Raw genomic sequence first — 22,062 nt, 5'->3', positions numbered from 1 at the left:
ATGTTTGTGCTGAAGGAATAGCTGCTAATGGGCAAAGCATGTTAAACAATGTTAGCTGGCATTGCTTAATACAGCTATGTGCTTATCTATGCCAACACAATTATCAATCTGTGTGGGCACGAGCAAGCTGAAAATGGATTTCAAAATCAGACAGCCCCTTTTTAAGGGGTGAATAAGTAATAAATATTATTTATTATTAATAAATTACTACTATATAACCTATCCATGTCAAAAATTGGTGGGACCCCACTAATCACTAGACGTGCATATAGTGTTCCACCTTTGAGGGGATCTGGTGGTGAAAGAAGGTCTCATGACATCAACCCTGTTGAAATAAAATCTGGCCTTGCAATCGGCCGACTTACTGTGGGTTTGGCTTCTTAAACCCTTCAACAATCCTCTGTAAAAGCTGGTTAGAGAAATCCCCTGTGTGCATCTCTGGATACTTATAGAAAATACAGACAATCCAGCACTTAAAGGGGTACTCCGCTCTAAACATCTTATCCACCATCCAAAGGATAGGGGATAAGATGTTAGGTGGTCCTGCATTCATGACGTCACACCATGCCCCCTCCATTCAGGTCTATGTGAGGGGGCGTGACAGCTAGTACATAGCTTTCCCGCCTCCTCCCATAGTAGCGAATGGAGGGGGCATGGTGGCTGGCATCGCCAGTCATCAGGCATGGAGCAGAGTATGGGAAAAGAGGTTTTTCAGCAGACTGCCCCTTTAAATAATTTCAGCTTTATTTTTCCCAAGTAAGGGTGCATTCACACCATGTTTTGCTGATAGTCACCAGATTTTGCACTGTATCCGGTGAGTCAGATAGTGGCTACAAAACCTGATACTGTGCAAAAAATTAGCCGACTGGAGTCACAATCTGACTCCGGTTGGTGCATTTAAATGAATGACGTAGTGTAGGGTCCGGACGATTTTTGAAATCTCTCCACTGGATCTGGCAACCGTATCAACAAAACATAGTGTGAAAGCACCCTTAGCAGAAGGTACACAAAATCACACCTGCACAGACCATCTGTTCACATCTTGACGCGTTTCGGGGACAAGTGCTGGATTGTCTGTATTTTCTTCAAGCATACATGCACAGGCCAGATGTATATCTGGCTGAAACTATATTGACTTGGTAGAACGTATAGAACACTTAAGTTCATGAAGAGAAATAAAGTTGCATGCATGTCTTTTGTACCATAATTTCTAGTGTTTAGAAGGGCTTCAGTCATTTTTGCTCTGTGATGCTTCACTGATTTGATAGATTAAGCAACCCGTAGCTGGAGTTGTCCTGTCGAGTGAAGACCCCATTCATGGCATTTGTGACTGACTGACTGACAGCTGAGAATGACAGAGCAGAGATCATGTGAGTAGGTAGCTTCCTCATTCCCAGCTGTTTTCCATTACCGTCGTCATTTATCGGATTGGCACCCAGTGGTTACCTCCAGCTTCTGACTGTCTTATGGATTACTGGAAGAGTCTAGGAATTGTGGAAATCACAAACTATGACAAACTGAGGAAAACTGCAATAATATCAAATAGGTTAATAAAAAAAAGTGGCGAGGCATTGAACACCCATTTACTATAATTTTTTGCGTATATTATAGTGGAAGTTTATGCAAGCTTGGTGCCATTTGGGGTTCCAGGAAAGCTGGGTAAAGTGAGGTCCTGCAATAGACTGTGGGATACTTCATAGACCTGGATAAATCCCCCTCCTCACTTCTAAACGGTGCCATTGCTTGGCAGAATTGTCTTTTAGGAACCTAGTAAAGCTAAGTAATCGAGTAATGCCTGATTCATGCTCCCTCCTTCAGGTCCTTCATCATTGCTCAGCTGTATCTATTATAGTCAGTGGGGACAAAGGCCTGACCATTTTCCCAAGCTTCATATTTTGGCAGGGATATCATGCTGGTGCACACTACTTAAATATGAAGCCTGGGAGAAAGCGGCCTCCTGTTTTTATATTTAGTATTTTTAAAGGCGTAGCCAGTATAAAAAAAATTGATGCCCTATCTGGCATGGTGAGCACACTTCATGCAGAGAGCCAGAAGATCGTGGGGGTCCCAGCGGTCGGACCGCCTGCGATCTGACACATCTGACCCCTTCTGCAGGGCGATTTAAAATTTTTTTTAAATTTTTTTTATTGGACTATTCCTTTTAAACGGGTACGCCGCCCATAGACATCTTAATTCCTATCCAAAGGATATGGCCAGTGGGACCCCCTGTGATCTGTGTGCACTACAGCGTTCTGAACATTATGTTCAGAATGCTGGGTTCTGGCATCCGTGGTTGTGACATTACGCCACACTCCCTCCTTTCATATCTATGGGAGGTGACGTGACGACTGAGGTCGCTCGTCATGCCCCCTCCCATAGATATGTATAGAGGGGGCATGGCGTGACATCACCACCACAGCTGCCAGAACCCGTAATGTTCAGAATGCTGGCCCAGAGATCATGGGGGAGGGGACACCCCCCCCCCCCCCTTGACATCTTATCCCCAACCAGGGTGCCTCCAGATGTTGCATACCTGTCCAGGCATGCTGGGACTGTACAACTCGTTGCACAGAGAGCCCTGCTTGTCGTCGGTGCACAGAGAGCCCTGCTTGTCGTCGGTGCACAGAGAGCCCTGCTTGTCGTCGGTGCACAGAGAGCCCTGCTTGTCGTCGGTGCACAGAGAGCCCTGCTTGTCGTCGGTGCACAGAGAGCCCTGCTTGTCGTCGGTGCACAGAGAGCCCTGCTTGTCGTCGGTGCACAGAGAGCCCTGCTTGTCGTCGGTGCACAGAGAGCCCTGCTTGTCGTCGGTGCACAGAGAGCCCTGCTTGTCGTCGGTGCACAGAGAGCCCTGCTTGTCGTCGGTGCACAGAGAGCCCTGCTTGTCGTCGGTGCACAGAGAGCTCTGCTCTGTGTCTGCACATAGACGTACAGGCAATAACTATGGAAAAGACAGTATTTTTTTTTTTATCCAAAAATATACAATTATTTTTTTTTCAACCAATGTATATTACAAATATACATAGAATGTTATCTACATTATCTAAAAATGTAGGTAGACTTTCAATATGTCCCCCCACTTAGACGGGGCTCTTTTAGAGCCACTTTAGAGGAATATGTAATGCATTAAGGGTTTTTTCTCCTCTTGGAAAGTAATGGCATTTTGCAAGCACATGCACGTGTAATGACTTTATGATCTGCAGGGGTCAGACCTCTGGGTCTCCTCCTGAGAATTAATAGGACACTGTCTGTGTAGCACTGTAACCCCTTCTGAATTTTATTTATTTTAAGCGGTGAGTGACAGCTCTAGCATTGTTCAGGAGACCCCTGGAGCGGTCTTTCAGAGTGGAGACAAGTATGACCCCTTTCACACTATAAAGTTGCTCCGTTAAAAGACCGTTATAAACTTCTGTTAGAAAAGCTTTAAAAAATGGATTTTGTGATTATCCATTATGACCCGTTATAGCCCGTCATGAATAACGGCCATTATTTGTGACTGAAGAAATAACATCACATGAACAAATTTTCTTCCGTTACAAGAAACGGATAAATTAACGGCCGTTATTTTAAACATTGAAGTCTATGGCAAACGGATGAGCCTTTGTCATCCGTTTGCACCTGGTTTATAATATCCATAATTACTTCTGAGCATGCTCAGAAGAGGTGACATCAGCAGACTCCTGCAGTGCTGAAGGACTACTACTACCACCATCATGGTTTAGAGATGAGCGAACTTACAGTAAATTTGATTCGTCACGAACTTCTCGGCTCGGCAGTTGATGACTTTTCCTGCATAAATTAGTTCAGCTTTCAGGTGCTCCGGTGGGCTGGAAAAGGTGGATACATTCCCAGGAAAGAGTCTCCTAGGACTGTATCCACCTTTTCCAGCCCACGGGAGCACCTGAAAGCTGAACTAATTTATGCAGGAAAAGTCATCAACTGCCGAGCCGAGAAATTCGTGATGAATCGAATTTACTGTAAGTTCGCTCATCTCTATCATGGTTATCACTTATTTCAATGATGGGAGGAGTAATTCCGCGGCTGTGGGAGTCTGAGGAGGCATATGATTATAGAAGCGCTGTGAGGGCCAGACATATGGATATATGTCTGACCCCGGCAGCGCATCTATATACAGATGCCGCAGCAGCGTTATGAATAGCAAGAATTCTTTCAGCAGCGCATCGTGCCGGCCAGCTTCCCTGTCCGATGCGCTGCTGATGGAATACATTTCATTCATAACGCTGCGGCGGCATATAATTTATAGAAGCATTGTGGGGGGCCAGACATATAGCGTTATTTTCCCCCCACAGTGCTTCTATGTACAGGGGGGGGGGGGGAATCATACATATACACATGGGGGAATAAGGGGACTGAAATTTAAAAACCTGAATGGCTCCTCAGTACCGGCCATTCAGGGCTCCCGGCGGGGAATTTAAAAATGAAAGTAAAATTCTTTGCACGTCGCAGTGTAGTGGAGCATGCCGCCTGCTCCCCCGTTTAATACCTTCTAATCGCATTGGGTCTCAGAAGTGAGACCCGGTGCGATCAATCCCTCAGCCCCTGTACTACAACCCCCATCATGGAACAGTCTGTTTCATGATGGGGGTAGTAGTACAAACACTAATGTAGCCTCCCCAGCATCCGGCAGACTCCCGCAGCCAGGGGAACTACTACTCTGATCATGGAAACAAGTCTGTTCCATAATGGGAGAAGTAGTAGCCCCGGCTGTGGGGGTCTGTAGGCAGAGGTGTTAAAACGGGCATGAATGATGTTATAACAGGTCTTAACGGATGAATATGCCCGTTATTTTGACAGACGTTATTCAGCCGTTAGCACCCGTTATTTTACATCCATTTTTACACAGAAAACGGATGTTTGATAACTGATGAATACTCATAGTGTGAAAGGAGCCTAATCTGAGAAGTGCACAGTTTACTGAGCACTTAGTATAAGGGCATGTTCACACATACTGTATTTGCTTTGGATTTTATGCTGGCAGGTTAATGATTAAAATCTGCCATATGAAATCCACGGGTGAACATACCTTAAAGGGTCAGCTTCATTGGCACTTAAGTTTTGCCAGGCACACTAAAAAGGAGCTTGACCTGCATTACCTTAACTATGGGCATGTTTTATTCTTCTTCCTATCCTTTATAGGCCAGCAGTTTAGAGGGTCCAGAGCTGCTAACAGATTTATCTCAAGGGCAGAATTCTGAGATAACTAAGTTTCTATATTTTATAGACACTTCATCACCTTAGTAACTAACATGTCATTCCTTCCCCACGTGTCTTCGGAGATGTCACAATGGGCTGTTAATCTGCCCTCTTTCATGGCCTTCAAAGCCCAAAGCTTTTTATGAATAAGTCGTCCTATTATGAATGATCCCTCAGATGTCTCCATAAGGTGTGACGTTCTGGGAAGGGTCGATGCAATTTAATATACCATTGCATGTAGTCTCCTAGGTCCTGTGCCCTGGCCCACTCCCTTTTTCATGAGTCATTAGCTGGTGTCACTTCTTTGGAAGGAGGTGGGTGGGGGGTGAGATATGTAACATCACTGGTGGCATGGGCTTCAAATTGGACAGTGCTATATTGGGGTCTCCATATTTAGTAGAACGTCATGTGAAAAGAGTCTGCGTGCTTAGTGTGCAGCTGCCTCTGACTGTTCATCTTCTCTCTGCAGATTTGGAAGAGCACAGGTCTGAGCAGGTCTGCTATCCCCTCCCTTTACCGGAGCTTGTCTTCTGGCTGGAAGGTATGTGATAGGAATATTGTATTCGGTATGTGGGGAGCCGGGCTCTCTGCAGGGCGTCCTGTGCGCTCGGGATTGGGGTGCTGATTTGAGTCCTATGCATTAAATATCTGCTGCTGCTTCTCTGGTAAGACCGTATCTTACATCTATAACAAGGGAGATCCTATAGCTTGTATTTTAAATAGGGAGCAACTGGGTATTATTTTTCACATCTGAAATCCAATAAGGATAGCATTTTTGTATGTCACATCTGCATGTATTAGTATAGAGCTGAGAACCTGCAGCAGGAATATTGGGATCATCATGTTCTTACCTGAATATTTATTATACTAGAATGATGAAATGGATAGCAAGTATGCAACAATTAATATTTGTTTGTCTACATCAATGGGGCTTCTATGATACTACTTATTTTAGATTTGTTATACACAGTTTTTAGATATAAATACCTCTTGCATTGTGGCAGAGAATTAATATGGGTAAGGGAATCAAAGTACAGTAAATTTATAAAGGTTAAGCTAGTGGGATCATAACTATGAAGAATAGCCTGTTTCAAGTAATAGAATTTAGCTAGTGATTTGGAACCACTATTTTTCTGTAAATACTTGCATGCATATGTTACTGGGGTGTCTATAGCATTATATAACATTTGGACATGACCACTGGTCAGTAGTGCATGAAGAAGCCATTTCCCTTAAAATAGTCTGTTAATAGAAGTCCTTGAGTTGTCCTGAATAGTTTGAGATGTATTGAAGTCTTGGTGACATCCCTGGTGGGCGCTGTAATGTCAGCCATACAGGTTGGCGTCTCTGATTCTCAGCACAAGCTGCAGAATTGCTTGTAAGGTTTTAAGAAAAGTGATGCAGCAACCCCAATGGGAACTGATGGAAGCCATATGGATGGTCACCAACCCCTCAAAGAATTGCTGCAGCTCTGAAATGGCGATACAGGCCACAGTTGTTTCTTATGTTGAGCCAAGTGACTTTGATGGGAGAGGAGAATGTCTCTTTAAATGTGACAGATCTACACTTGTTTAATATAGATCACTTACATGTTATAATATATTATAGGGGTAACTTACTGTCAGGCTATTTTTGGCATTTTTTGTTTAAAAGTATGTGAAATAAGGGGGTTTGGCCAGAAAGTCTGAAAAGGTAGATTTGGGTACGTTATATTAGTTATAGGGTATGCAAATGTACCACTTGGCAGTCCCCAATCAAATGCCCTTTGTTTAGTTATGCTTGGGTTTTTCAAGGCAATTTTGACCTTTTTGGATTTTGCCCTACGTGCTAGTCGTCCTCTTCATCCCTATGAGACCAATAGACCCCTGTATAGGGAGGGAAGGAGGGGTGCCTCTCATTGCTGGCAGCAGGTGCTGATATTTTAGGCCTGTGTTCAAAGTTTATTTTGGGATTGAGAACAGTTTCCGTTCTTGGATTGTCTGAGCTTTTAATAACGAGGCATGTTGGGATAGGGACTGCTGAATCCTTAAATTAGTCAATATAAGAGCTGGGAACAGTCTCTCTGATCTGACACTTGGATCTATCGCTGGGGTTCTCTCCTCCGCAGGGTGTGATCGCGCCACACTGAGCCATCATTAAGCAGATCTCATGCTTGGGCCAAAGATGATAGTGAGGTGTGACTAATCTGATACCCTACAGAGCGCACAAGCTGCCGTGGGGTAAAGCAACATTTCCAGTCCCAAAGACCAGCAGGGAAAAGTTATTGTATGTATTGGAAATGGGTCTTTATACATGTATAACCTTATAACTGTCTGCTCCACCTGCTCTGTACTATGCTGCTTGTTGATAGAAGAGCATGCTTAGTGGGACCCTTTTTAAAGAAGCACTCCATCACTAGTCCTACTGCACCATATGTTTTATCCCAGCACAGCTGCATCCACACATTTCATTACTGTAAATGGGTCACGTGATCACCGGTTTGGCCCTCAGAAAATCTAGGTTGCTTTTTTTTGTTTTTTGTTTTTATGCAACAAAGGCTATTATTAGAGAATAGAGATTTATGTGCATTCCTTGTGCTTATCTGTTTCTGCTGATTCTTGAGGGTTCAGCCATGTTTTATTGAAATTCCTTTACTGAAATTACTTGGTAATGTTGTCTACTAGAGATGAGCGAACTTAAAGTAAATTCGATTCGTCGCAAACTTCTCAGCTCGGCAGTTGATAACTTATCCTGTGTAAATTAGTTCAGCATAATCAACTGCCGAGCCGAGAAGTTCGTGACGAATCGAATTTACTGTAAGTTCGCTCATCTCTATTGTATACATTTCGTGTACAGAGCATGTACACTTTTGCCTCATGGCAATATTTCTCCAAAACACATTTTGAATAGGGAAAGGCATCAAAATTGCACATGGTGTGAACTTACCCCAACTCACTTGAGTTAAAGGGGTTATCCAGGAAAAAACTTTTTTTTTTTTAATATATCAACTGGCTCCAGAAAGTTAAACAGATTTACTTCTATTAAAAAATCTTAATCCTTTCAGTACTTATGAGCTTCTGAAGTTAAGGTTGTTTTCTGTCTAAGTGCTCTCTGATAACACGTGTCTCGGGAACCGCCCAGTTTAGAAGCAAATCCCCATAGCAAACCTCTTCTAAACTGGGCAGTTCCCGAGACAGGTGTCATCAGAGAACAAACTTAACTTCAGAAGCTCATAAGTACTGAAAGGATTAAGATTTTTTAATAGAAGTAATTTACAAATCTGTTTAACTTTCTGGAGCCAGTTTAAATAAAAAAAAGTTTTTTCCTGGATAACCCCTTTAAATCAGTTCACCTGGTGAACTTCAGCACCAGCAACCTAATTGGATGAACTGCAATGTTGAGACTCCACCCCCTCTCTCTGCAAAGGCTTCATGGGAAACAATGGCAGCATTAAAAAATTTATTTTTGGGATTAAGTAGAAACAAAATGACTGGAAACCAATGCCTACCACATCAGGTAAACACAATGCATACTCAGAACCTGTACACAAGAACCTCTACATTATTCCCTAATAGCCTAGCCTTCTATAAATCTTAACCCCTTAACGACGCAGGACATAAATGTACGTCCTGGTGATGTGGTACTTAACGCACCAGGACGTACATTTACGTCCTGAGCATAACTGCAGGCATCGGAGCGATGCCGGCATCATGCGTGGGAGGTCCCGGCTGTGGATCGCAGCCAGGGACCCGCCGGTAATGGCGGACACCCGCGATCCCGCGAATGTCCGCAATTAACCCCTCAGATGCCGTGATCAATATCGATCACGGCATCTGCAGCATCGCGGTCACTTAACAGGATGATCTGATCGCCCGCAGCGCTGCCGCGTTGATCCGATCATCCTGCACGGCAGACAGAGGTCCCCTCACCTGGCTCCGCTGCCTTCCAGGAGTCTTCTGCTCTGATCTGCCTTCCCGCAGAGCAGAAGATGACCGATAATACTGATCAGTGCTGTGTCCTATACATAGCACTGAACAGGATTAGCAATCGAGTGATTGCTTTAAATAGTCCCCTATGGGGACTATTAAAGCGTAAAAATAAAAGTTAAAAAATAAAGTAAAGAAAATGTGAAAAAAAACCTCCCCCAATAAAAACGTAAATTGTCCCATTTTCCCTATTTTACCCCCAAAAAGTGTAAAAATTTAAATTATATTATATACATATTTGGTATCGCCGCGTGCGTAAATATCCGAACTATTAAAATAAAATATAAATGATCCCGTACGGTGAACGTAAAAAAAAAGTCCAAAATAGCTGCTTTTTTTTATAACATTTTATTCCCGAAAAAATTTATTAAAAATTTTATAAAAGTTTTGTATAAGCAAATATGGTATTAATAAAAAGTACAGATCACGGTGCAAAAAATGAGCCCTCATACCACCGCTTATACGGAAAAATGAAAAAGTAAATTAAACTTACTAATTTGGTTAAAAAGTTTGCGATTTATTTTTTATTTTTTTATCGCAACAGTAATAGAAAAGTGCATAATCATGGGTATCATTTTTAATGTTTTTTTTTTTTTATATATTTTTATTAAACATTTTTTCCAATAAACAAAAACAGGCTTCAAAGAGAATTCAATTATAAGGCATGGAGCATCTGGTAAAAGTACATTATCAGTAGATAACACCCATATACAAATGTACAACAGCTCCCAAAAACATCACTCCCTATCTCCCCCCCCCCCCCTCCTCCTCCCCCGCCCCTGACAAATCCCTTGCAGTAGGATGACTCCCGAAGATGGGTATCATTTTAATCGTATTGACTCAGAGAATAAAAAACATGTCATTTTTACCATAAATTGTACGGTGTGAAAACAAAACCTTCTAAAATTAGCAAAATTGCAGTTTTCTTAATTTCCCCACACAAATAGTATTTTTTTTGGTTGCGCCATACATTTTATGATAAAATGAGTGATGGCATTACAACGGACAACTGGTCGCGCAAAAAACAAGCCCTCATACTAGTCTGTGGATGAAAATATAAGAGTTATGATTTTTTGAAGGGGAGGAGGAAAAAACGAAAACCTAAAAATAAAATCGTCCTTAAGGTCCAAATGGGCTGAGTCCTTAAGGGGATAAGAAGCACTGAGAATTTCTTGCATATATAAAGAAATGTCTAAAATCAGTTTCTGAAGGCCTCTCAGTATAAGTAATAGCGCTCTTGCACAGTGAAAGTGCCTTCTCTACACAGTAAATGTGCGCCCTGAGTTGACGCAGGCAGGCATCATGTCATCACTACATTGTGCTGACCTGCATAGATTCTTGTAAGCCGCAGGCCTGAAGTTTCTGGGACTCATGTGAGTATAAAGTGGGGCATTGAGCTGATAACGAAGCATCCTGAGGATTGAGAAGTTTCTTTATGCTCAGCGAGTGAGCCCCACCACCTGCCTCCCTGCTAGTTACCTGATATGCTTACTATTGAATTACTGCACCCATGGAAGTCTGTGGGGCAATACTATACATATTGAAGCCCTTCATTTCATATAAAAGTACGAAGGTTTCTTCTTCGGATTCTGTGTGCGCCCCGACAGATTTTATACATGTCCTCTTTCTGTCCTATCCAGTTCCATGTTCAATAAATGTATTTTACTTGCACAATTGAAGGCTAAACCATAATTATCCTGTATGTTTGTCCAGGCCTCACTACATATACCTAGTATTACTTCCTTCACTCGTTCGGCACAGTAAAACCAAACTATGCTGTACAGAAACAGATAGGATATTGAAAGATTTTGCCACTGGCTATAAAATGCTTTTAAATGTTTCAACTGAAAAGAGCTAAACAATTTCTGCAGCCTTCATAGACTTCAATGTGCCTACGTATGCATGTCTTATATCTACCCCGACGTCTGTACATGTGGAGCAAATTTCATTAAAGGGGTACTCCTGTGGAAATTATTTTTATTTTATTTTAAATCAACTGGTGCCAGAAAGTGAATCAGATTTGTAAATTACTTCTATTAAAAAATCTTAATCCTTCCAGTACTTTTAAGGGGCTATATACTACAGAGGAAATGCTATTCTTTTTGGATTTCTCTGATGTCACGACCACAGTGCTCTCTGCTGACCTCTGCTGTCCATTTTAGGAACTGTCCAGAGCAGGAGAAAATCCCCATAGCCAACATATACTGCTCTTGACAGTTCCTAAAATGGACAGCAGAGAGCACTGTGGTCGTGACATAAGAAAAATCCAAAAATAAAATAATTTCCTCTGTATTATACAGCCCATAATAATTACTGGAAGGATTAAGATTTTTTAGTAGAAGTAATTTACAAATCTGCTTAACTTTCTGGCACCAGTTGATAAAAAAAAAAAAAAAAAAAGTGTTTTCCACAGGAGTACCCCTTTAAGTTCCATTGAAATAGGTCTATTCACCAGGACACCATAAAGAAGCCTGTCTCCTTGTGTCATGCAAGCTGTAGCTTTTGTCACCTGTCCTAAGGTAGTGTTTGATTATCCATATTCTGATCCAAAAGATCCAGGCTGTATGGTGAGAAACCTCTCTGATGTGGCTTTTCTGACAGCTCTCTAGTATGTACATGCAATCCCTAGGAAACAATCCTGAGCATCTTCTTGAGAGGTTTCTCCAATTCCATACCCTCCTCCTTTTAGCCAATGTCACTTTATTAGCAATTAATGGGTATTTTGCTTGCAGAATGCTAGTTTCTCTCTCTAAAATGCAAAAAAAAAACTTAAATACTCTTAATGCTGTGTGTACATTGTTTTTTTTGTTCAGATGGTCCGGAAGCCACATTGATTCCCATTTGTTTGTTCCCATATAGTGTTCTCCTAATCTGCAAAAATTCTGTGCTGCAAGAAATCCGCCGTCATGACTGACGAAGGAGGGGGGCCTGCCGGGGGCAGCTTCTTTGAGGTATGCACCACATGGACTACCAAAGAACCCTTTATCATCTTTCACTTCTATGACATAAACAGCAGTCATATCCATTATGGGTCCATTTTAAAGACTATGCACAGAGATTTAGATCTGAACCGATGTTTCAGCCTTTGAATGTATACAAGAAAGTTCCCATTCACTGACAGCAAACAGACCAAATGGTGAGGAATCAAAACACGACATATGTTAGATTGCTTAACTTTGTTATACAGTGACTAAGCCTTATTTATATAAAACTGTAGAGCCTCTTTAAGGCGAGATGTTAATAGTTTACAAGGAGCCAGTATTGTACTGGGAGAGTAATACCTTCCATATGAATCCACTTCTGGCATGGGCTTAGAAAACCACATCAAAAACTGCATGTGCGATTCAAGCCGAAGACTTCGATGACCCATAGATCCAGTTCTGGGTTCGCAACATAAAGCCTAAAATAAATGGCCAATACAAAGGCATTATTTGTACTTCCTATTGGATTCACTTTGCCAAAAAACTGAATGTTAAACTTAAAGGGAAATTGACAGCTGGTTCACTGGCACTTAGGCCAATATGCAGGGTGGGTTATATTTCTGGTGAACCTGATAAAACAAATTACTTAGGCTGGGTTCACACCACGTTTTGTTAACTACGGTTCCCGTATACGGCTGGGAGGAGGGGGCGGGACTTAATTGCAGCGCCCGCACTCAGCCGTATTCGGGAACCGTATTTAATGCATGTCTATGAGCCGACCGGAGTGAACCGCAGCCTCCGGTCGGCTTCGTTTTCGACCGTACGCGTTTTTGCCTGCGGTCGGCAAACCGCAGTCGACCACGTTTTTGCCTGCAGTCGGGAAACCGCATACGGGCAAAAACGAAGCTGACCGGAGGCTGCGGTTCACTCCGGTCGGCTCATAGACATGCATTAAATACGGTTCCCGAATACGTATACGAGAACCGTAGTTAACAAAATGTGGTGTGAACCCAGCCTTACCCTGATCGGTGGTCCCATGTCAGTTTATAGCTACTTTTGTTAATATGCTTATATCGTACTTTGGGCAATGGTGGCGGAAACTGGCTTTCAGAGCTTCCCTGCCTCCTTCCTCCGGGCTTAGATAAACCATTTCACCTCTTGAATATGCATAAGTCTTCACTCGATGTCCTAATGATGTGAGAGCATGTGCCCATGTGAGTGCTCTTCTTTTCTAGCTGAGCGGAGACACTGTTCCCTTGCTACAAGTCAGGTGTAACAAGGGAGCAGTGTTTGCACTCTGCTAGAGTAGCCAAGTGGTCATAGGCTCTTTAGTCATTAAGACCTGAGAGTGAAGAGGAGGGAGTGGCGCCTGCGCTGTATTCTAGCAGGGTGCTCACACGGTAATAGGCTCCCACATCATTAGGACATGAGGACTTAAATGCATATTTAAGAGGTGGGAGGACTTAACTAAGGACACAGGCAAGGAAACTCTGAAAGCCGACTCCTGCTTCCGTTGTGCAAAGGACAGTGGGGGAGATTTATCAAAACCTGTCCAGAGGAAAAATTGCTGAGTTGCCCATAGCAACCAATCAGATCTCTTCTTTCATTTTTGAAAAGACCTGTGAAAAATGAAATAAGCTATCTGATTGGTTGCTATGGGCAACTCAGCAACTTTTCCTCTGGACAGGTTTTGATAAATCTCCCCCAGAGTTAGCATATTAGCAATGGTGGCATTCACTTTGACACAGGACCACTGATCAGTATAAGTGATGCATCATTTTAATCCGGTTCACCCGCCGTATAACCCTGTGTATTGGGTTTATTGCAGATCAACTAGCTGTCAGTTTCCATTTTAAGAAGTTATTGAGGTGAGAGAAAAGGGTCTTCCTTTTTGCCTTTTTCAGAGTAACAGCTTCAAAATTGTCAATAGCTTTTGTCTGGTATTGTAGCACAGCCACCTTCAAGGGAATGACCTGGATGAGGTGGGTACTAAGTCATGATTGCAATCATGTCCAATAGAGGCACAATATTGCTGTGAAATTGTACACCTATTGGACATCACATATGGGTTTGGGTTTGCCTGGACACGATGATTGTGACTTAGTACCCACCTCCTCTCATCTCTGTAGGTATACTTCAAAGACATGTTGGGAGTAGAAGAGGTCCTACCGTTTTACCCCTTTTTATATGTGACTGGACAGAAATCCTGAGAAGAAAAATAGAAACACACCCTCTTCACATCCTCCGTTCAGTGGCAGATAGAATTCCTCAGGCGGCTACTTGTTATACCTGAAGGGATTCCCTATGGTGGGTCTTAGGCAGAATTTTTTAAGCCGGTCTTGTATTGATAAAATGATGGAGGAAGGTTCTCCTCTCACTAACGTCATTAGAAATGTAAACAATGAAGTTAAGAGATGATAAATTTCATAAATTTAAAAACGCAGTGATCGTCCCACTGGGCATATTTCTTTCTCGGATATCTCCTGAGAGGATGGTTCTTGGAGAAGGAGAAATGGTGGTTCTAGGTAATTCCTCCTCTGATGACAATGATTTGGGAGGTACAACTCTTCTTTCACACAGCTAGGATACTGAGCAGCTACTTAAGGCAGTCGGTGACTGAATATTGCAGTTTTTAAATCTAAATCTGTTCAGGATATAGTCTTTGAAGCATTGGGCCACAGACTTGCCCTTACCTTCCTGGTCCATAAAAATCTAAAGTATCAGCTTAAAGTTGAAAGGTTAGTTCCCTTTGTTAGTATAAAGCACCTATAGGAGATGCATCTATGTCCAAGATGAGTAGAAAACCCTCCTCGCCCTCAAATTCGGTTCTCTAACAGACCCTAGGGAACATAAGGTAGTCTTCTATCCCAAAAAGGCTTGGGAAGCACCAGCAGCATTTAGACCTTCCATTGCTGCAATGTGTGGCTACACGTTAATTTGGCTGCATGATACATAGAAAATCAGGTTGTAAGTCTATGTTGCTTTCTTACCCGACTGCTTTTTTCCCCTGGTATTTATTATGTCGCATCCTGTTTGTCGCACGTGGTTTTTGTTGGTTTTGGTTTCCAACTCCTCTGAGTTGTCGGGAGAAAAATCCACAACAATTCTACAAATTTGCGTTGGAAACCTTTATAAATACGTGGGAAAGCTCAGGAATGTCCGGTTACGCCCCTTTTTCGGGTTTGGGAGAATCCACATTGGGTCCGTCGGGAAAAAATGTTGCATCGTGTCGCAGACTGGCGCACGATTTCGCAGACAAAGATGCGCACAAAAAAAAAGACAAAACAAGTCGGGTTTAGAATAGTAAATGAGGGCAATTGTTAAAGCATAAAGGAAAAGTTGCTTTCCTCCTTTCCAGCCTAGTCTAAAGAGGCAGATTTCATGTGGGATGGCAGCTAGAGCAGCTTCTCCTGATAATTCTGCAAGACCAATCTGATTGAGGGTCTTGGAATTCCTGTTCTATTGGGAAATTTTGCGCAATCCCATGTGAAGGAGTCATCCTCTTCAGTCCAGTTTTGCAAAGCAAAAGTGGTTCCCTGCTCAGCTCAAATCTGACTCATCTTTTATAGGAGATGGGCAAGGTCCGCAGGAAAATGAAAAGTTCGTTTTCAAAAAAGGAATTAAAAAAAATGTATATCCCAACTCTGACTTGTGCCAGGGACAACCAACAATGATGGTCTGGTGGGAGGGGGGGGGGGGGGGTCGCCTATTTCTGTTTACACAGGCTTTGAGTTCAATATCCATTGGCTGAAGGAAATTAAACTTCATGATAAAAAAAATTATGCAATGAGGTATTTTTGAATATACAATATCACATGTTGAATATACAGTCATGGCTGTAAATGTTGGTACCCCTGAAATTTTTTCAAGAAAATGAAGTATTTCTCACAGAAAAAGATTGCAGTAACACATGTTTTTGTTTTGTGTGTATTGGAACTAAACCAAAAAAGGAGGGGAAACTCCAAAAATGGTCTGGTCAAAATTATAGGCACCCTTAAATTAATATTTGGTTGCACACCCTTTGGAGAAAATAACTGAAATTAGTCGCTTCCTATAACCATCAATAAGCTTCTTACACACCTCAGCCGGAATGTTGGACCATTCTTCCTTTGCAAACTGCTCCAGGTCTCTCTTATTGGAAGGCGCCTTCTCCCAACAGCAATTTTAAGATCTCTCCACAGGTGTTCAATGGGATTTAGATCTGGACTCATTGCTGCCACTTCAGAACTCTCCAGCACTTTGTTGCCATCCATTTCTGGATGCTTTTTGACATATGTTTGGGGGTCATTGTCCTGCTGGAAGACCCAAGATCTCGGACGCAAACCCAGTTTTTTACCACTGGGCTGTACAGTGCGACCCAAAATCCATTGGTAATCCTTAGATTTCAAGATGCTTTGCACAAGTTCAAGGCACCCAGTGCCAGAGGCAACAAAACAACCCCAAAACATCATTAAACCTCCACCATATTTCACTGTAGGTACTGTGTTCTTTTTTTGTAGGCCTCATTTCTTTTCGGTAAACAGTATAAAGATGTGCGTTACCAAAAATCTCTATCTTGGTCTCATCTGTCCACAAGACGTTTTCCCAGAAGAATTTTGGCTTGCTCAAGTTCATTTTGGCAAATTGTAGTCTTGCTTTATTTGTCAGCAGTGGGGGTCCTCTTGGGTCTCCTGCCATAGCATTTCGTTTCATTTAAATGTTGATGGATAGTTTGCACTGATACTGATGGTCCCTGAGCCTTCAGGACAGCTTGAATATCTGTGGAACTTATTTGGGGCTGCTTATCCACCATCCGGACTATCCTGCATTGACACCTTTTCATAAATTTTTCTCTTCCGTCCATGCCCAGGAAGATTAGCTACAGTGCCATGGGTTGCAAACTTCTTGATGATGTTGCGCACTGTGGACAAAGGCAAATCTAGATCTGTGGAGATGGACTTGTAACCTTGAGATTATTTTCCCACAATTTTGGTTCTCAAGTCCTCAGACAGTTCTCTTCTCCTCTTTCTGTTTCCCATGCCAAGTGTGGCACACACACACACACACACACACACACACACACACACACACACACACACACACGCCTGTTACTTGCCCCAGGTGAGTTTAAAGGAGCATCACATGCTTGAAACAATCTTATTTTTCCACAATTTTGAAAGGGTGCCAATAAATTGGTCCAGCCCATTTTTGAAGTTTGGTGGGACATTATGTCCAATTAGCTTTTTTTCCTCCCTTTTTTTGGTTTAGTTCCAATACACAAAGGAATATACATGTGTATAGCAAAATGTGCTATTGCAATCATTTTCTGTGAGAAATACTTAATTTTTTTTGAAAAATTTCAGGGGTGCCAACATTTACAGCCATGACTGTATATTTAAATCAAGGTTCTACAAACCCTGTGTTTATTAAAGGGGTATTCCGGGCAAAAACATTTTATCCCCTATCCAAAGGATAGGTGAGAAGATTTCTGATCGCGGGGGGCTTGCTGCTGAGACCCCCTGCAATCTCCCTGCAGCAATCTCCAGTTTCGGAAACCTACAGGTTTCTGGGACTGGGGATGTGACTTCACGCCTGGCCTCCTCCATTTATTAAACTCTGTTTACTGCGGTGCAGGCTCCAGGGCATCTAAAATGGCAGATCCACATGTCAGTACATGGGGCAAGGCGGGATGACCCTGAATAACATGCAGGATGCAGCCTATCAGCAGCCAGTCAGCCCTGTGATGTCACAGCCCTATATAATCGGCAGCCATAATTCCAGCTCCTCACTTCATTACAATACACTGCAGAAAGATCATAGGACGCAGAGCCTGTGTGTGTTACAGCAGAGAAAAGCGCAGTCCAGAGGCATTTAACATCCTAAGTAACATCAGCGATCTCGTAGACGGAGAACATTCGTTTTTTTCACTGAAAAGGATTTTTACTGCAGCTGCAGGAATTAACCACCCAGTCACTTTCTTCGGCATAGTATTACAGAGAGGGGCACATAGCTGTGTGTTGCCTCATACAGTTCAACAAGCTACTTCAACTTCATAAACCTTAGCAGAGGAGGCAGGAATCATTTTTCAGTGCAATTCAGTGTCTTTGTTCCACAAAAAATCATCTACTGGTTATACTAGTCTGTAGACTGTATAATACCTAGCAGTCCATTCCTAATAGTCTTTGACAGAGTGCAATTTTGTGTTTAGTACACAGCTTTTTTTTTTTGGCTGCAGAACTGTTGTGTACTGCTGGTGTTTTACAAATTTTTTTTTTTTTTTTTATTTTTTTTTTTAAGGGTACTGTAGCGCATTTTTCTGCCCTCATCAGTGCATACCGCATAAGTACATCTAAGTGTACTATTTTGTACCTGTTAATCTGTCAAGGGCCTACATACTGTGAAAGGAAGGACAGACAAAAGTACTCACTGGCTGCTCTTCTAGACAAATACAGTTTTCAGCATAGTGAAGTGTATTGTACTCCCTTCAAATACGCAATAAGTATGCCAGGCAGAGTAGTGAAATTTCAATTTCAAAACCTTAAATTTAAAAAATACATTTCAATGTTCTCCTCATGCTGCTGCCAACTCCAGGCTGTGCCATTTAGCCACTATATGGTCTCCTCATGCTTTAGCCAACTCCAGGCTGTGTAATTCAGGCAATATATGGTTTACTGATACTGCTGGGCCTGGGTCTGGGAATAAAAATGTTATGGTAGCACTAGCTACCCAAAATCTTCAGTTTAAATTTCAGAATTCATCTTTTAATCTTAGGGATTGTGAAGCCCTAGTGTCTACTCATGCTGCTGCCAACTCCAGGCTGTGCCATTCAGACACTATATGGTCTCCTCTTGATTCTGCCAACTCCAGACTGTATATTTCAGGCAATATACAGTTTACTGATGCTGCTGTGTCTGGGTCTAAAACATTTTTATGGTAGCACTAGCTACCCTAAATCTTCAATTTAAATTTAAAACTTCGTCTTTTAATCTTAGGGATTGTGAAGCCCTAGGGCCAACTCCAGGCTGTGCCATTTAGCCAATAAATGATTTACTGATGCTGCTGGGCCTGGACCTTAAAAAAATAAAAAAAAACTGCTAGCACTAGCTACCATAAATCTACAATTTAAGTTTCAAAATTTAATCTTTTAATCTTGGGGATTGTGAAGCCCTAGTGTCTACTCATGCTGCTGCCAGCTCCAGGCTGTGTCATTCAGCCAATATATGGTCTCCTCATGCTGCCAACACCTCCACGCTGTATCATTCAGCCACTATATGGTCTCCTCATACTGATGCCATCTCCAGGCTTTGTCATTGTGCCACTCTGCAGCAGTGATTCTAAAAGCGATGCCTGCAATCTGCATGTCATACTGAATAACAGTATTATTTCACCCTTAGGACCCCAATCTGCATCTAACATCCTGAAAGCTGAAAGGTTAATTTCAATGGGTTGAGGTTTGTCAGACAATCTTATATTTACAAAGCTTGCAAGCAGGAAGAAAGTCACCTCAGATATATACTTAAAAGTCTGGAGGGCTTTGGTTTGCTGGTGACCTCGACAACTCTCTAGGTATCACTGTTATTTCTTTGGGCCTGAACTTTATACTAGCAGGGTTGGATAATAATCTGTCTCCCAGCACCTTGGAAGTCCAATTTGTAGCCCGGAGTTCATTTCTGGATGTCAGGTTAGCTGAACATCCTTGGATAAAATTTACAGCTGCTGTAATACCTTATCCTTCAGTCAAATCTAAAGATCTCCTTGGAACGCTAATCTGGTGTTTTCTTCCTAAGGCTAGGTTTCCACACAGGTTTTTTTTCTGGTGTTTTGGATAACTGCCACAGCAGTTTTTGAGCCAAAGCCAGAAGTGTATTTAAAAGGCAGGGAAAATATAAAGAAAGGACTTGTACTTCTCCTTTCTGATGGATCCACTTCTGACTTTGGCTCAAAAATTGCTGTGGTAGTTTTCCCAAAAATGCCAGAAATAAAACCTGAGTGGAAATCTAGCCTTAGTCAAGCCCCCCTTGGAACCTATAGAATCTCTCTCCATAAAGGATTCTCATTTTAAAAATAACTTCTAGCAATTACATCAAGAAGGTTTGTTGAATTGTTGGTCATATCTGCCTCCCCCCCCCACAACTCAATCTTGGAAATATGTTGTTGTGAGAAGTAGTGTCACAATTTCACCAGGGCATTGTACTCTGCAGGAAATTGTCTTTCTGCAGTTGACCTGAGAGTCATAGAGGAGTGCTTGTATTGCCTAGATGTAAGGGGATGTTTTAGTAGTTAGCTAGTGGCTACCAAATATTGATGTATAGGATTATAGGCTCTCCTTATGCAGTTCTGGGAAAATAATTAAGGGGACTTGTGGTCAGTAAGGCTAGAGTCAGCAGGTGGATTCATCTAGCGCTAGCTCAAACCTATGAAAATAAGGGACTGACAGTTCCTGTCTCCTTTTTGGGGCCCATTCCACTTGGGCAGTCACCTCTGTATAGGGTAGAAATGGCTAAAAGGCTAAAACACAACTGTTAAGCAGCCACCTGTGGTTTTCCCCATACTTTTATTAGACTTCACAGACTTGATCTTGGTTCTATGTCTGACCTAGCCTTTAGATGCAAATTCCTTCAAGAGGTGGCCCTTCCCTAATTCCTTACTTTTGGTTTAATGATCCAGGAGGTTCCAGTAATTGGTTTTCACAAACCCATGACGGCACCCTTTTACTTATATTTTTCTTCCTAAAAAACTAAAAACAAAAGGGGGGGGGGGGTATCTTTATATACTAACATAATACTTGGATATTTATATCCTTTGATTACTTGCAAAGAACTAAGGATGTGGAGAGGTGTGTTCTTTATGATCATCTCAGCCTTCTCTAGTGGTGGGAGGTTCTGTCGTGGGTTCATGAGTAATCAACCTTTTCTGCTCCCAGGACAACCCCTTCCATGTGCAGTGGAGAGTTGGAAGCATACACTCTGACAAAGGGAAATCTCTTCATTTTACTATAATGGATACTATAACTGCATGTGCCACCTCTTCCTTGCAGACTAAGACAGACACACACACCCCGACAAAGTATCATTGAGGTTTCAGCAGTCCATAGTTGTATGAAATGTTTATGGTAGACCTTGTTGGTATGCCATATATGAGCACAGTGGGAAATCTTTCAGGAGAGCTCATGCTGCCTACAGAAACAAGAAGACTTGATCTTGTTTGTGAGGACTAAAGATGCTCTTTTGTACATAGAAAGGTGTAAACCTGGCTCCCTTCTTTCACCAAGTAGTTAGTCATGGGCATAAATGTTGGCACACCTGAAATTTTTCTTGAAAATGAAGTATTTCTCATAGAAAAGGATTGCAGTAACACTTGTTTTGCTATACACATGTTTATTCCCTTTGAGTGTATTGGAACTAAACCAAAAGAAGGGGGGGGGAAAAAGCAAATTGGACATAATGTCACACCAAACTCCAAAAATGGGCAGGACAAAATTATTGGCACCCTTTCAAAATTGTGGATAAATAAGATTGTTTCAAGCATTTGATGCTCCTTTAAAAACTCACCTGGGGCAAGTAACAGGTGTGGGCAATATAAAAAGTACACCTGAAAGCAGATAAAAAGGAGAGAAGTTCACTTAGTCTTTGCACTGTGTGTGTGCGCCACACTAAGCATGGACAACAGGAAGAGAAGAGAACTGTCTGAGGACTTGAGAACCAAAATTGTGGAAAAGTATCAACCATCTCAAGGTTAAAGGGGTATTCCAGGCCAAAACTTTTTTTATAAATCAACTGGCTCCGGAAAGTTAAACAGATTTTTAAATTACTTCTATTAAAAAAATCTTAATCCTTCCAATAGTTATTAGCTTCTGAAGTTGAGTTGTTGTTTTCTGTCTAACTGCTCTCTGATGACTCATGTCCCAGGAGCTGTGCAGTTCCTATGGGGATATTTTCCCATCATGCATAGCTCCCGGGACGTGACATCATCATTGAGCAGTTAGA

The 22,062-nt window shown here is 42.1% G+C and overlaps 1 protein-coding gene across 8 annotated transcripts in view; it reads left to right on the top strand.

Annotated features, from left to right (window-relative positions):
• PACSIN3 (protein kinase C and casein kinase substrate in neurons 3) overlaps window positions 1-22,062 on the top strand; it is a 100,890-nt gene that overhangs the window by 47,230 nt on the left and 31,598 nt on the right. For 6 of the 8 annotated variants that reach the window (XM_056526473.1, XM_056526465.1, XM_056526466.1 and 3 more), the window contains 2 exons: window positions 5,681-5,752; window positions 12,036-12,127. In XM_056526473.1, the coding sequence (XP_056382448.1) occupies window positions 12,083-12,127 (45 nt within the window). In that variant the 5' untranslated portion in view covers window positions 5,681-5,752; window positions 12,036-12,082. Of the gene's footprint in view, window positions 1-5,680; window positions 5,753-5,777; window positions 5,877-12,035; window positions 12,128-22,062 lie in introns of those variants that run through there. The other 2 variants (XM_056526468.1, XM_056526470.1) reach the window with 2 other exon arrangements.

Source organism: Hyla sarda, chromosome 6, assembly GCF_029499605.1.
Source record: "Hyla sarda isolate aHylSar1 chromosome 6, aHylSar1.hap1, whole genome shotgun sequence".
In the NCBI taxonomy this organism is placed as follows: Eukaryota; Metazoa; Chordata; class Amphibia; order Anura; family Hylidae; genus Hyla; species Hyla sarda.
The sequence above is the reverse complement of the archived record's forward strand: the minus strand, read 5'-3'. Positions and strand labels throughout refer to the sequence as shown.